The 15,155-nt window shown below is 43.1% G+C and overlaps 1 protein-coding gene across 6 annotated transcripts in view; it reads left to right on the forward strand.

The window, feature by feature from the left end:
* The window catches only part of MBOAT1 (membrane bound O-acyltransferase domain containing 1), a 114,581-nt gene that overhangs the window by 69,828 nt on the left and 29,598 nt on the right, over positions 1-15,155 (forward strand). For 5 of the 6 annotated variants that reach the window (XM_060403771.1, XM_015102825.4, XM_042237316.2 and 2 more), the window contains 2 exons: positions 3,576-3,671; positions 14,678-14,733. In XM_060403771.1, coding sequence (XP_060259754.1) covers positions 3,576-3,671; positions 14,678-14,733 — 152 coding nt within the window. The remainder of the gene's footprint in view (positions 1-3,575; positions 3,672-14,677; positions 14,734-15,155) is intronic. The other variant, XM_060403770.1, reaches the window with a different exon arrangement.

Here is a 15,155-nt window from a genome sequence, read left to right on the forward strand (position 1 = left end):
CACGGGTTTTCACTTACCTTGTATGAACCCACTGGAACAGAATACAGTACCTCCTGGGATGGAAGGCCTCGTGTCGGAACTTGGTGATGCAGTTACCAACTTTTGAGGCCAAGCTCTCTTAAATATATTTCATTATTTTGATATATAAACTCTTATTGAGTGTATCAGTATACAATTACATTTACTATTTCCTATCATTACAGCAAATATATTCTTTCTAGAAGAACTCTATAGGATATAGATTTTTATTTCCTGAGATGGAAAATGATGAAAGTTCAGAGAGGTGAATGGGTGTACGTGTTCAGCCATTCAGTCGTGTCCGGCTCCTTTGTAGCCCTCCAGACTCCTCTGTCCATGAAATTTCCCAGGCAAGAATACTGGAGTTGGTTGCCATTTCCTACTCCAGGGTATCTTTCCCACCCAGGGACTGAATCCGAATCACTTGTGTCTCCTGCATTGGCAGGCGGATTCTTTACCACTGGTGCCACCTGGAAAGCCCCGAGTATACAAATGGCTCTGCAGTTCAGTGAGTTTTCACAAAGTGAACACACCCCTGCAACTGCCACGAAGGTCAGTGAGGATTGTGTTACCGTCACGCATGTTCCAATCTCTACCACACCCTTCCTTCCTAAGATAACTACTAGCCTGACTTCTCACACCTGCAAAGGAGTTTGGCCAGTACTTGGATTTGAACTCATGTTGGTCTGTGCCCAGAAAACACGCTCTTTCTGCTGCTCCTGGATTCAGGTTTTTCAGGGGAAATGAATGTATTTCTCTGTTGTTTGGGAACTCAGTACTTGGCCCCACCCTTGGTAGGTGGGTCGTTTTATAATAATTGAATTAAACTTGCTTTTTTCTCTGGGTGAAGGGTCCCAGGAAGGCCTGGTTGTAGCTCCTTTTGATTAGAAAGGATTCTGGAAAAGTCTCTTGAATCTTCTTTGTGCTACTGCCTTGACCCTTGTGAACTGGCTTGGGAAGGGGAACAGATAATAGAGGGAAAAGGTCTAACTCCATTCTAGTACTTCAGCTCATAAGGGAGTTTTTTCTTAAACATTTGCTTTGTGCACCATCTTCTTGGTCTGGAAAGGGTTATGGTTGAACCCAGGGACGGAAAAATCATTTCTGTGTGGTAAGATCTTTGCTTGCAAATAATGAAGAGAACTAAAGTTGTGGAATGCTTTACTGTATCTGGCTCAGCATCCTGCTTTCCCTTGCTACCAGATGAATGTTTATTATCCCTTCTTAATATTCCTGAGGTTGATCTAGTCTTCATGAGTTATTTTAATGTGAATTTGTGAATTTCAACATCATTTGGTATCAGAATATACATCTTCCCAGTTTTATTACATTTGCTTGAAAATCATCCTTGTGAATTTATGTCTGTTTTTGATGGGCTCCTAAACCATTCAGTTCAGTTCTGTTCAGTCACTCAGTTGTGTCTGACTCTTCGTGACCCATGGACTATAGCATGCCGGGCTTCCCTGTCCATCACCAACTCCTGGAGCTTGCTCAGACTCATGTCCAGCGAGTTGATGATGCCATCCAACCATCTCATCCTCTGTCGTCCCCTTCTCCTCCTGCCTTCAATCTTTCCCAGCATCAGGGTCTTTTTCAGTGAGTCAGTTCTTCTCATCAGGTGGCCAAAGTATTGGAGTTTCCTGCTTCAGCCTCAGTACTTCCAATGAATATTCAGGACTGATTTCCTTTAGGATGGACTGGTTGGATCTCCTTGCAGTCTGAGGGACTCTCAAGAGTCTTCTCTAACACCACAACCACAGTTTGAAAGCATCAATTCTTCAGTGCTCAGCTTTCTTTATGGTCCAACTCTCACATCCATACACAACTACTGGAAAAAACCATAGCTTTGACTAGATGGACCTTTGTTGGCATAGTAATGTCTCTGCTTTTTAATATGCTGTCTAGGTTGGTCATAGCTTTTCTTCCAAGGTGTTTAATGTTCTCAGTTTAGTTCATTTCAACTAACAGTTAAGTGAACCTCTTGATGGCCAAGAGTTTGGGTGCTCGAGGTTACAATGAATTGGAGAAACAGATACATGTAATTTTAATGTTATGATGACATGTTAGCATAGGGCACTGGAGAACACAGGCAGTAGAGCAGTGAATTGTGTTGGGCATTGGGGTGGGGTGGATGGAGCAAGACTATGCTAATGACATTAGAGCTCAGCCATGTCAGATAATTTGTGTCCAGATAGACCATAGGAGGGAGCAAAGGCTTGCAGGCAGAGGAAAGAGAAAGAAATCTGGCCTGAAAATTCAGGATTTAATTGTGGGAAGGGAGCAGTCTGGTGTGGTTTAGCACATGATGGACATGCAATGTGGCTGGAGATGATCCAGAAAGGAACTGTTAAGCTAGAGCTTAGCATGTGCGGCACCTGGAATGCTGTATTCAGGAGACTTGATGTGATTAGACAGTAGGGAGTAGGCGTGGGGCGGAGGAGCAAGACTTGTTTAAACGGCTTTATTTATTTATCTGTGGCTGCGCTGGGTCTTTGTTGCTGCGCCCAGGCTTTCTCTTACTGCAGACAGTCAGGGTTGCTCTTTAGTTGGGGTGCATGGAGTTCTCATTGCCGCAGCGTCTCTTGTTGTGGAGTACAGGCTCTAGGGCATGTGGGCTTCAGTAGCTGTGGGCTTAGTTGCCCCAGGGAAGGTGGGATCTTCCCGAACCAGAGATTGAACCCTGTGGCTTTTAAGTCAAGAAACATTCATTCATTGTGTGTTCATTCAACGCTGGCAACAGTCGCAGCTAGTGGTGAATGAAACACACCTGGCCATCCTTACTCTCATGGGGCTTTCCGGCTTGGAAGGGAGACAGTGGTTAATCAGGTGATCACATACCTGTATATGTACAAGCTGATGAATGTTCTTAATGGCATGCATGCGTGTGTGTGTGTACATTGCTGGTTTACACTGTAGGATGATCCTCTGTAGGAGGCCATGGAGTGAACAGGAGAAGGTGGAAACTGAAGCCTCAGGCATCAGCAGGGAGGATCCTGAGCAGCGCATTGGGACTGCTGACGCCTAAGGAGTAGAGGGAGGAAGATAGGCTGAGCAAGAGCCTTGGAAGAACTGACCAGAGAGCTGGGAAGGAAACAAGGAGAATGGAAGCCAAGGAACAAAGTGTTTCAGGAAGGGAGTGGTTGGCAATAGGATGATTTATATTTTAGGAAGATCACTGTGTAAACAGGATGGTTTGTGAAGAGGAGGATCTGAGTGCAGGACCTTACAGGTCCGTGGTTCCCAGCTCTGGCTGCACGTTGGAGTGACACCTGCCATGTGTATCTCTTATCAATGAAATTAGAATATCCAGGGGTGGGGCCAGTTACTCCCCAGGTGATTCCATCATGCTGCCCGAGTTGAGAAGGACTGCCGTGGTCCAGAAGAGGAAAGATGAAGGGCTGAGAGCCGTGGGTGTGCAAGTGAGGAGCAGGGATGTGCTGGGGGGGAGGTGGACCAGATAGGACTTTGTGGCTAATCGCATGTGGGGGGTGAAGGAGAGAAAGTCAGCTGAGTGCATGCACAATGATCTGATGCTCGGTGTGTTTTTTTGGTTCCAGATACTCCTTTTTTGTAGCAATGGGCTACCTTACAGTCTGCCACATCAGTCGAATCTACATCTTCCACTACGGAATTCTCACTACAGATTTTTCTGGGTGAGTATCCTCATTTGCGTTGGGGTGGTTGGGTGGCTGACTTTGACTCAGTCCCCTGGGTTCTGGAAAGATCGAGAACACAGGTATGAGTCATCAGTGACGTGGTTAAGTCATTTGGTAAGACGGTGCATGTGAGGTTGAGGGCGGTGATTTGATTGCTCCGTAGGATGGTGAGCTCTGCCATTGTCGTAAGGTAGGGTCGCCAGCCACATGCTGTGGGCTCTGTCTGGGCTGCCACTTGTTTCTGTAGTTATATTGGAACATGCCCAGGCACTTACTCATGTATTTGTTATCTGCGGCTGCTTTTTGCGCTACGGTGGTAGCACTGAGTAGTTATGACAGAAACCATACGACCTTACAGAAGCCAAAATATTTCCTATCATGCTCTGTACAGAAAAGTCTGCCAACCCCTATTCTAAGGTCCCAAACACAGAGTTGGTGTTTTATCTCTTACAGTTAATAACACAAAATTTTTCCATAGGAGCTGATAAACATTGGGCTGGCCAAAAAGTTCGTTCGGGTTTTTCCATGCGCTGTTACGGAAAAGCCAGATGAGCTTTTTGGCCAGTCCAACAGCTGCTCCGTGAGCCCCATTGAGTGCCCCCTGGCTGCTCTGGCCTTCTTCCCAGGTCCCCTCTGCAGCTCCCCCAGGCTGCTGGCAACCAGAAGGGTACTGTCTGGCATAGCAGGGGTCTCCATCCTCCTTGTAAAATTGTGTCTGTCACCGTGGCCTTCACCCGGGGGGCCACCCCCTCTCCTAGTGGGTCGCCTAGTGAAGGTGACGGTGGATCAGAGGAAAATTTGTGCTCTGTTGATGTTCTTTCAGGAACAGCTTTTTGCGAATCTTGAGGAACGGGCACTAAAGGAGAGTTCCTCCTCCTTACACGTCATGTATTCTCCACTTCACTTCCTTAGAGTTTCGCTTCTCTTCTATGCAGGCAGCCTGAGGTCAGGGAGGGCCTGGGTTCTCCTCTCAGGTTGACCTGCCTTTCATGGGCTGAGTTGGTAGAGAGTAATCAATGAAATAAGGGATGCAACTTACCACTCATTTGTATGAACTTCCCAGGTTGTGCAACTAAACGCTCCCACTGTGACGAGGCTTCAGGAGGCAAAGTGTTGCTTGGAACACAAAAACTGTTGCCTTGAAACTTCCACAACCCTAGTTTGGTCTCAGACTGGCTTTCTGGGCATAAGTTCCTCTTACCCTCAGTCCTCTGGGTTTTGCCTTTTTCTCTTTGAGTTGCATCCTTTCTTTATTCCTTTCCTCCCAGATTGTGGACCACTATTTTTCAGTTTTCTTGAAACAAATTCACAAACTTCTTTCTGTTTTGTCAGTGATGTGTATGGCTAGCAAAATATGGAAAATATGGGAGCAACAAAGATTAGCAACATAGTCGCAAAGTTATAGCATTAAAAGTAATTTCAAAATGGTCATCGTAACTCTCCTTAGAGTTTAATCAACAAACTTCAGTTTTTTTGGTTTAACTCCAGAATTGTGTCCCCTGTTCCCCATACTTAGAAGAGCTTCTGGCACGTCATAGTGAAAGTGAAGTCGTTCAGTTTCTTTGCAACCCCATGGACTGTGGCCTACCAGATTCCTCCGTCCATAGGGTTTTCCGGGCAAGAGTACTGGAGTGGGTTGCCATTTCCTTCTCCAGGAGATCTTCTCGACCCAAGGATTGAACCTGGGTCTCCCGCATTGGAGGCAGATGCTTTACCGTCTGAGCCACCAGGGAAGAACACCTGTCACGTCATAAATGAAAGACTTAAATACTCTAGTATTTGAGCAAGTCTAAAGGGAGTGAGACAGGAGTATAAAAATGAAAATCTTGCATTAAGATTGCTTTGCAAGCATCTTTGCTTCCCCTTCCCTTCTCAATCCGTGTTGGAGAAAACGACTCTGGAGATAGTGGATGGGGATTGTGTAAGAGCAAAGCCATCATCGATCAGATCCATGCTCCGAAGTGGCTTGGGTTCTGCCTTGGAAGGTACCTTCATTCATCGTTCAGCAGACCTGACTGAGAACCTGTAGACGGCAGGCACAGTTACAGGAGACAGGGGTGAGGAAAGACTCAGCAAGGATGCACGCGCAGTTACCCATTTCAGGTTTGCATAGGGAGGTCGCATGTGAGCGTGTCACCATGAACTGGTTTGACGAGTGTTCCCCTAATTCGTGTCCACTTGGAGCCTCAGAATATGTTCTTATTTAGAAACAGGACCTTTGCAGGTGTAACTAGTTAGTGTGAAGGCATGCTAGATTAGGATGGGCCCTAAATTCACATGGCGGGTGTCCTTATAAGATGTCCGCGGGAGAGACAGAGATACCCAGGGGGAGGGGCGGCCCCGTGAAGACAGAGGCAGAGATAAGAGTGATGCAGCCGCAAGCTAAGGGACCCCAGGGGTTGCTGTCTGCCCCGAGGAGCTAGGGAGAAGCATGGAACGTTCTCCGTCAGAGCTTTCAGAAAAGCCCAGCTCTGCCAGCACCTTGCTTGTGGCCTTTCTGACCTCCAGGACTGTGAGACAGTAAGTTTTTTTTGTTTGTTTGTTTTAAGGCACCCATTTGTGTTATGGGGGCCCAAGGAGATGGATATCCATTGTTCTGATTTCATATATATATATCTGCTGAATGCAGTCCCCGGCTCCTGGTCACACAGGACACAGTGCCTCCCTCTCCACATTCCTTCCTGCCCTGGTGACATCTCCTCCAGTGGTTTTGTCCGTAAAACTCTCGAATGGTTGTTACGTCATTTTTAGTATAATTGCAATTGTGGAAAGTTACCAAAAGGGAAGGATAGAGGGCACATTATGGGAAGACAGTCATGTGTTTTTGAAACGGGGTGGATTTGGGGTTTGAGAGCAGGGGAGGATGGAAGTTCCTGTCCACTCCACTGTCAGCGGCGTAGGCGAAATTGTGCTACATTCCCTTACGTGGTGTTTACCCTCTGGCATTTTTTTGGGTCTGCTTGTGTTAAGAAATCTCTTCTTTATATATAAAAGTGCAGACTGTTTGAATGAGAAGGGACACTTCTGTTAGGGGAAGGAGACAACGAAAATGTGTCTGCTCTTGTACGTCGAAGGTGATTTAGAGCCCTAATTGGCAAGTGACCATACTTTATTCAGTTCTTGGAAGATATGTTTTTTTTTTTTTTTTAATTATAGGGCATTCTTAGGCAGCAGCATTATTTTTTTCCCTGTCACCCTAAATGCACAGTGTCACTGATACAAATCCACCTTCTTGGGGAATGTCAGAAACATGAATGGAGAGGTGCAAACTAACTGGAAATTGACAAAGTGCTTTACATCACAAATGGTCCATAGGAGAGATTCTTATGTCTGTTCTCATTGTGTTAGTGGGTCAGTCATGTCCAACTCTTTGTGACTTCATGGACTGTAGCCCTCCAGGCTCCTCTGTCCATGGCACTTTCCAGGCAAGAATATCGGAGTGGGTTCCCATTCGCTTCTCCAGGGGATCTTCCCAACCCAGAAATCAAATGTGCATCAGATTCTTTACTGTCTGAGCCACCAGGGAAGCCCCAATAGGGAACAATTCTCATTATGAACATACAAGCAACCAGCAGTTCTCTTTCAGAATGGAATTTGTTTAACACTACTGTTTATGTTGGTCTAAGAATCTTAAAAGACGCTTACTCCTTGGAAGAAAAGTTATGACCAACTTAGATAGCATATTCAAAAGCAGAGACATTACTTTGCCAACAAAGGTCCGTCTAGTCAAGGCTATGGTTTTCCAGTGGTCATGTATGGATGAGAGAGTTGGACTGTGAAGAAAGCTGAGGGCTGAAGAATTGATGCTTTTGAACTGTGGTGTTGGAGAAGACTCTTGAGAGTCCCTTGGACTGCAAGGAGATCCAACCAGTCCATTCTAAAGGAGATCAGTCCTGGGTGTTCATTGGAGGGACTGATGCTGAAGCTGAAACTCCAATATTTTGGCTACCTCATGTGAAGAGTTGACTCATTGGAAAAGACCCTGATGCTGGGAGGGATTGGGGGCAGGAGAAGGGGATGACAGAGGATGAGATGGCTGGATGGCATCATTGACTCAATGGAAGTGAGTTTCACTGAACTCCGGGAGTTGTTGATGGACAGGAAGGCCTGGCATGCTGCGATTCATGGGGTTGCAAAGAGTTGAACATGACTGAGCGACTGAACTGAACTGAAGAATCTTATTTAGGATTTTGTTGAGGAGTCAAGCAGTGATTTGAAGTTATACTTGGTGTTTTAAGGCAGCAGCCTGATGTAATAGCTGTTCTCTTCTGAGCATGCATGCAAACCTATGTGCTTAACACTGTTGTTTAGGGCAAGAGCGCAGACAGGAGTTGACCAAGACTGGATTATGTTCGTCTTGTTACAGTGATGTGTGTGTGTTAATTGCTCCGTTGTGTCCGACTCTTTGCAACCCCACGGACTGTCCTCTGTCCATGGAATTCTCCAGGCAAGAATACTGGAGTGGATTGCCATTCCCTTCTCCAACAATGATGTATATGTGTTTCTAATTTGGGAGAGCATATAAACTTGTACTTCAGATTATTCTGGGGCTTGAAGATTTATCATTCTGAAAGTAATCAAAGCTGGTGTGAATGGTGAGCGTGACACACAGATTCACGTTTATTAGTGAAGCTAATGTCATTTGTGTCAGTACACACAGGGGCCAGTGCCCTCCGTGTTTTCTCTGTGAATGCAGGTTATTAAAAATATGAGAAGATGTAACTGTTCTCCCTGGGGAAGCTCAACAATTGCTTGTAATAAAGCTGATACTTGATTCCTTTTAAGTCTGTGATCGTGAACTGATTGTGTTTTGCTCACAGAAGGGTGCAAATCGAGTTTTTTCTTCTGAGAGAAACAGCAAGAAGGAACCTTAATCCTTTTGCAGACAGGGCCAGATTCAGGCAGATAATTGCTCTGTCATCAGGATGGCAATTTGAGTTGCTCATGTGTTTTTGAAAACATCATGAAATGAGAACTTTTATACGCTGCTAGTGGGAGTATAAATTGGTACAACTGTTCTGGAAGGCAACTTAGCCACAAATTTTAAGCAAGAAATTTTTCAAAGTTTATATCATATTAAATTCCTAGGAACTACCTGAAGGAAGTCAAATTTATTCATATGTGTGTTCACCTTATGAATAGTTCAACTTGTCAATCATAGTGCAAAATTGGAAACATCCTAAATGGCCCAAAAGGGGTGAATGGTTAAATTATGATACTAAATGGGAATTCCTTGGTTGTCCAGTGGTTCAGATTCCATGCTGTCACTGCTAAGGTCATAGATTCAATCCCTGGTTAGGGAACTAAGATCCCACAAGCCACATGGTGTGGCCAAAAAAATTAAAAAATAAATTCTGGTACTAATATGCATCCATTAAAATGATGTCTTCAAAGAATATCTAATAACACTGGAAATGCTTACAATATAATGGAAAATCAAAACCACACACACAAAAAATACAGGTATTGAGATTCCATTTTCATGAATGTGGACATGTGTGGGGGAAAAAGAGTGGAGGGAAATAAATGCTAAGACAGTGATTCTGTCTAGAGTTGCGGAGCGGTCTTTATTGGTGATTTCAATAATTGTTTTTTTTTAAATTTTATATAATAAGTTCTAAATGTCATTTAAATATAATACAGTTGAATGCAGACTGCATGCTTATCATGGTGAACTGCAGCCTACGCCAGTGGAACAGTAGCCGTTTGTGTTCCTGGTTATCCTGTTGGGCATTCTAGAAATACTACTCACTCACACCCCTTGGGGTAGGAGAGCTCATTTGCCCTGTTGTTCCATGGGAGATGTAGTTTCCTCTGTTGTTATAATCCCAGTCACTGAACTGATCAGCCCAGTATGTGCAAATAGGTGGGGTCTGTGTCTTAGATTATATTACTTTTTGATTGAAATGCAACATGGACGGTACTATGGTATTTGAGTTTTATCCTAAGTCAGTAACTCTGACGTCTCAGTAAGCTGTGCCGTCTGAGTCTGGCATCTGATCTACCCATCGGCTTAAATAAATTGATGAATGAAAAAGTGTTTAGAATGGACATCCTCTGAGCAGGAGCATATGGCACTGTTCCTTACACCCACAGGAAAGTAAGAATGTAGGAGTCTTACCCCATTTCCTTTCCTGCAGGTTGCCAGTGTGTGTTTTGTAAGCCCATGATCCCACATGTGAGTTGTTTCTTATTTAAGTTGCTAGAACTTTCTTCAGATATTTCAAACAGAAACACTATATTACTGAAAGTATAGTCTGGGTGATGAGTAACAATATTTGACCCATAGCTTCTTTCTTTTGCCCCCCGCTCCCAGAAGGGAGATTTTTTTTCATCAAGAATGATAACAATATGATTCTTATATAGACCTAAAGGTACAGATTTCATATGGAATAACTGTTACTCATTTACATTGATCCAGATATTTAGTATTCTGCATTTTATTAGCCTGGGTTCTGTGAGAAGTGGATGCCAAAGTGGGAGCAGAAGTATGAGGTTTGTTGGGTGAAATACCTGGGAGGGAAAACATGGAGGCAACTAACCAGGGAGGCTCTTCCATCTGGGAGAGCCATCAGACAGAAATGCACGTCTGACCCCTGAGATGGAGAGGAAAGGAGGGGACTGAGGTCTTGGACTGCAGTGCAGTTCTCGTAATATTTCAGCGAGTTCAGTGATAAGTCTTCAAGCTAGGATCCTAAGCTGAGGAGCACCATACCTGGCCTGGAGGGCCCTACTGGGTGCTCAGTCATTGACTGGACACAGCCTCAGGAGCTGTGGGCTCAGCACTAACAAGGCAATGGAACCAGAGGATGCAGCTGGAGCCGGTCAATTACGCATCCCCAGCAGCCAATCAGAGAGCTGCTTTCTCATGCCCATTGTTTCTGTGAATAGATACTAAATGCTTTGCTGAACATGTGCCTAATTGTGGAATACATTAAATCTAACCCCTGGTAAAGGAAAACAAATGTTACATTTCTTAAAAAAATTTTTTTTAATTTTATATTAGAATATGGTTGATGAGCAATGTTAGTTTCAGGTGTATAGCAAAGTGATTCAATTATAAATATGTATCATTTTTTCAAATTCTTTTCCCATTTAGGTTATTATAAAATAGAGTTCCCTGTGCTATACAGTAGGTCCTTGTTGGTTATCTATTTTAATTATAGCATTGTGTACATGTCCATCCCAAACTTCCAATCTATCCTCCCCACTACACCTCATTTTTCCCTACTGGTAACCATATTCATTTTCTAAGTCTGTAACTCTGTTTTGTAAAGAAGTTCATTTGTATCAGTTTTTTAAGATTCTACGTATAAGTGATATGATATTTGTGTTTCTCTGACTTACTTCACTTAGCATGTCCATGTCCATCCATGTTGCTGCAAATGGCATCATTTCATTCTTTTTAATGGCTGAGTAATATTCCATTGTATATATATACACTGTATGTTCTTTATCCATCCGTCTTCTGTAGAGAGAGAAGAGCAAGCTAATTCTGTGACACATTTTCTTTATGGATATATCAATGTTATAAACCCCTTTAGAATGAAGTTATAAATTAAATCAAATGTAGAAACTAAGCTTGCAAAGTGCATGGGTCATCAGAATGTGTGTCTCAGAATACAAAATAATTTGTGCTGGGCTTTGTGTAAAGAAGGCTGGGAGCTTAGGTCCTATTACTAATTCCTCAGACTTACAGTCTTACAGGACAAAAAGGCTTTGGGGAAAAAAAGGTCATCTTTGGCAACTACTTGGAATGTGATGCTTAGAGTGAGTCCCTTTCAAGATAAACAGCTCTCTGCATCTGTTATACATTCTGGGTTAGAAGGCTGGTAGAATATCAAGAAGATGAGCTGTGAGGTTATATCGGTCTATAAGGCCAAATTGCTCTTATAGAAAGTTTTGATGTATCTTAGTTTTAGGACCCAAACCTCCGTGTTCTGGAAGCAGGTTTTTTTTTTTTCCCCCCACTATATAAGAGTGTAATCAAAATCAGTGTCAGCTGTGAGCTGTCTTGCTGCCCTAGCGTGACCACCCTGGGGGCCCCCTGTCTACCACTCCTATTTCGCCCCAGTCCCGGAGAGCAAGCTGCCCCTCCCTTCCGCAGGCAGACCACTCACTTCCCCTGCTCTTCACCTTTCAGTGTGAGGATTCTTGTTTCAAATGTTGGCAGTGCGGCTTTTGCAAATAAGATATAAAGCTGGGTGTAGGTGTTGAGATTTCAAAGGGCCTTTGTTGACATGCTCTTTAAAATAGTGTATCTTCTTAGTTTGTACTGGTAGTTGAAAATATTACATGTTCATTCTTTTAAAGAGATGGAAAATGGAAATGGGAACCAGAGGAATTAAAGAGGAAAATGACCTCAGAGAGAGGTGGCTGGGTACAGTGGACATATCAGCTTTGGCCTAAGGATGCTTTGTGTCCAGTCCTATCCTCCCACACCTGGCGTGGCCAGAGCTCAGGGCCCAGAGGCTGTGCTGCACCCTAAGGTTATCTCAAGGATAACCTGATATTATCTCAAGGATAATATCTCAAGGACATTGACCAGACCTCAGCTTTGTATGTAAATGAGCCCTCAGAACATACGGGTTAGAGATGGCAAATTCAGTAAGAAGCCATGAGGATGGAGATCAGAAAACCAGGCTAAACTTAGAAGGTTTAGAGGAAGGTATGGTAGTTGGGCGGTGAGATTTTATCTTGTCTTATGGGGCAAGAATAGAGCTGTTAAAGGTACTGAGCTAGACCAGATGATTGGAAAAACCAAACTGCAGCTTTATTGAGATATAATTCAGGTACCATACAATTCACCCATTTAAAGGACACAATTCAGCAGGTTTTGGCAATATGCAGAGTGAATTTACAGAGTCTAACCATTTACAGTGGTTAATTTTACATTTTCATCACCCTCCTACCCAAAGCAACCAGCAATCTATTTCATTTCTCTATGGATTTGCCTATTCTAGGCATTTTATATAAATGGAATCATACAATATGTAGCCATTGGGTCTGGCTTCTTTCACTTAGCATAATGTTTTCAAGGTCTCTCCGTACTGTAGCATGTGGCAGTGCTTCGTTGCTTTTACTGAATTATTGAATATTCTGTTGGATGGACATGTGTGTGTGTGTGAGTGTGTGCTGTGCTCAGCCATGTCCGACTCTTTGTGACCCCATGGACTGTAGCTCACCAGGCTCCTCTGTCCAGGGAATTTTACAGGCAAGAATACTGTAGTGGGTTGCTATTTCCTCCTCCAGGGGATTTTCCCAGCCCAGGGATCAAACCCACATCTCCTGCATTGCAAGCAGATTCTTTACTGCTGAGCCTACTGGGGAAGCCCTGGATGGACATATCATGTTTTATTTGCCCATCAGTTGATGAGAAAGAAAAATATGTCTACACACAGACTTGTACATACATGTTCAGAGCAACACTATTCATAACAGCCTGAAAGGAATAATCCAAACACCCATCAACTGATGAATGGATAAATAAAATGTATTTATATAAGATTTGGGTTATTTGGGTTGTTCCTTTGGGGCTGTTATGAATAATGTTGCTTTGAACATGAATGTACAAGTTTATGTGTAGACACATCATGGGTATATACCTAGGAGAGGAATTGCTTGCTCATATGGTAATTCTATGTCTAACCTTTTGAGAAACTTCCAGACTGCTTTTCAAGCAGCTGCACCATTTAATAGTCCCACCAGTAATGTATGAGGCTTCCAGTTCTCTGCCTCGTGGCCAAAACCACCTGTCTTTTTGATTCTGGTCATCCTGGTGCTTGCCGAGTGGTGTCTCACGGTTTTGATTTGCGTGTCTCTGGTGGCTGATGACAGTGGAACATGTTTTGATGTGCTTCTTCACCGCTTGTGTATCTCTTCTTTAAGATCAATGTCCATTCAGAGCCTTTGGCCATTTAAACTGGTTATTTTGGTCTTTTTATTTTTAATTCGGAAGAGTCCTTTGTGTAGTCTAGTACAGGTTCCTTAGCAGAAATATGATTTTCACATGTTTGTACATTCTGTGAAATGTCTTTTCACATTTTTTTGATGGTGTGTGTCCTTTGAAACACAAAAAATTTAAGTTTTAATGACATCCATTTAATCAACTTTCTTTCCCTTTGGTTGCTTGGGCTTTTGGTATTATAGCTAAGAGGCTTGGGCTTTTGGTATTATAGCTAAGAGGCTGTTGCCACATTGAAGGTCATGAAGATTTATGCCTGTGTTTTCTTGTAAGAGTTTTGTAGTTTTAGCTCTTACATTTAGGCCTTTGAACCATCTTTAGTTACTTCCGGTATGCTTTTTATGTGGCTGTCTAGTTATCCCATCACTGTTTGTTGAAAAGACTCTTCTTGCCTCCATTGAACTATCTTGGCACCCTTGTTAACATGGGTGTCACTTCTTAAGCTTTTTTTTTCCCCCTCAAATTAAGATTGTTGCTATTTTAGGTCACTAAATGTTTTATTTACAGGAAGCTGCATTTTACAAATGTGTTTCTTTTTCTTTACTACGTGTGCATGGAAGAATTGCCTTTAAATAGAACAAACCATGTTAGACCATATTAGGATGAAGAAGTCAAAATATATACCCATCCAGATGGAACCAGGGCACTGGATTGGGGGTTTCCCAGACTAGTGCTGCTTACGCTTAAAGGTGCATTTAAATTCCATGGAGATCTTGTTAAAATTCAGGTTCTCATTTTATGGTCGGGCATGGAGCATAAGCTTCAGCATTTCAGACAAGCTCCAGGAGATGCTGGCAATGTTGGTTCTGGAACTTAGCTTCAAATAAAAATGCAAGACAGACTTTTCCGGGTGATCTTGCTGTTCACTTGTTGTACTTATTCAAGGTGATTTGGAAGGGGAAAATTGTTTTGAATTCCATGGTTTTTGTATTTTACTTAATAACCTTCAAGATGAGAAACTACCAGGGCCAGAGATGGAATAAACATTTTCTCCCGTGGCGAGGTGGCCAGTCTTCATTTTTTTCTATCTTCCTTTTAGGCCTCTGATGATTGTTACTCAGAAGATCACAACCTTGGCATTCCAAGTTCATGACGGTGAGAACAGCAGCGCTCCTTTTGGGTCTAAGAGTGAGCTTGACCTTCAGAGTTCTTCTTTTCCACTGTATACACAGCCTAACGTTTAGACAAGGGCTGGCAGATCTTGTTATATCTTGGGAAAAAAAATTTTTTTTTTTTTTTGCAACTCAGATTAATCATAGCTTTCTACTTTCCCAGCCATTACCTACCATTCCATTGCTGAATCTGTAGCCTTTGCTGAAACATTTGCATCAGGAACAGTGGGGTTTTGGTTTAGCTGTATGATGTTTTAAATTTCAGTTAATTTTGCGGTACTCTCTGCCCTTGATTTCCAAATCTTTCAAGAAGAAATGGCATCCTTTTTCCTTTGGGTTCATCTCTGAGAAGCTTGGATGGTAATAAAAGATGAAACAGCATTGGCTAGTTAAGTTACCTTTATT

Source organism: Ovis aries, chromosome 20 (genome assembly GCF_016772045.2).
Source record: "Ovis aries strain OAR_USU_Benz2616 breed Rambouillet chromosome 20, ARS-UI_Ramb_v3.0, whole genome shotgun sequence".
Lineage (NCBI taxonomy): Eukaryota > Metazoa > Chordata > Mammalia > Artiodactyla > Bovidae > Ovis > Ovis aries.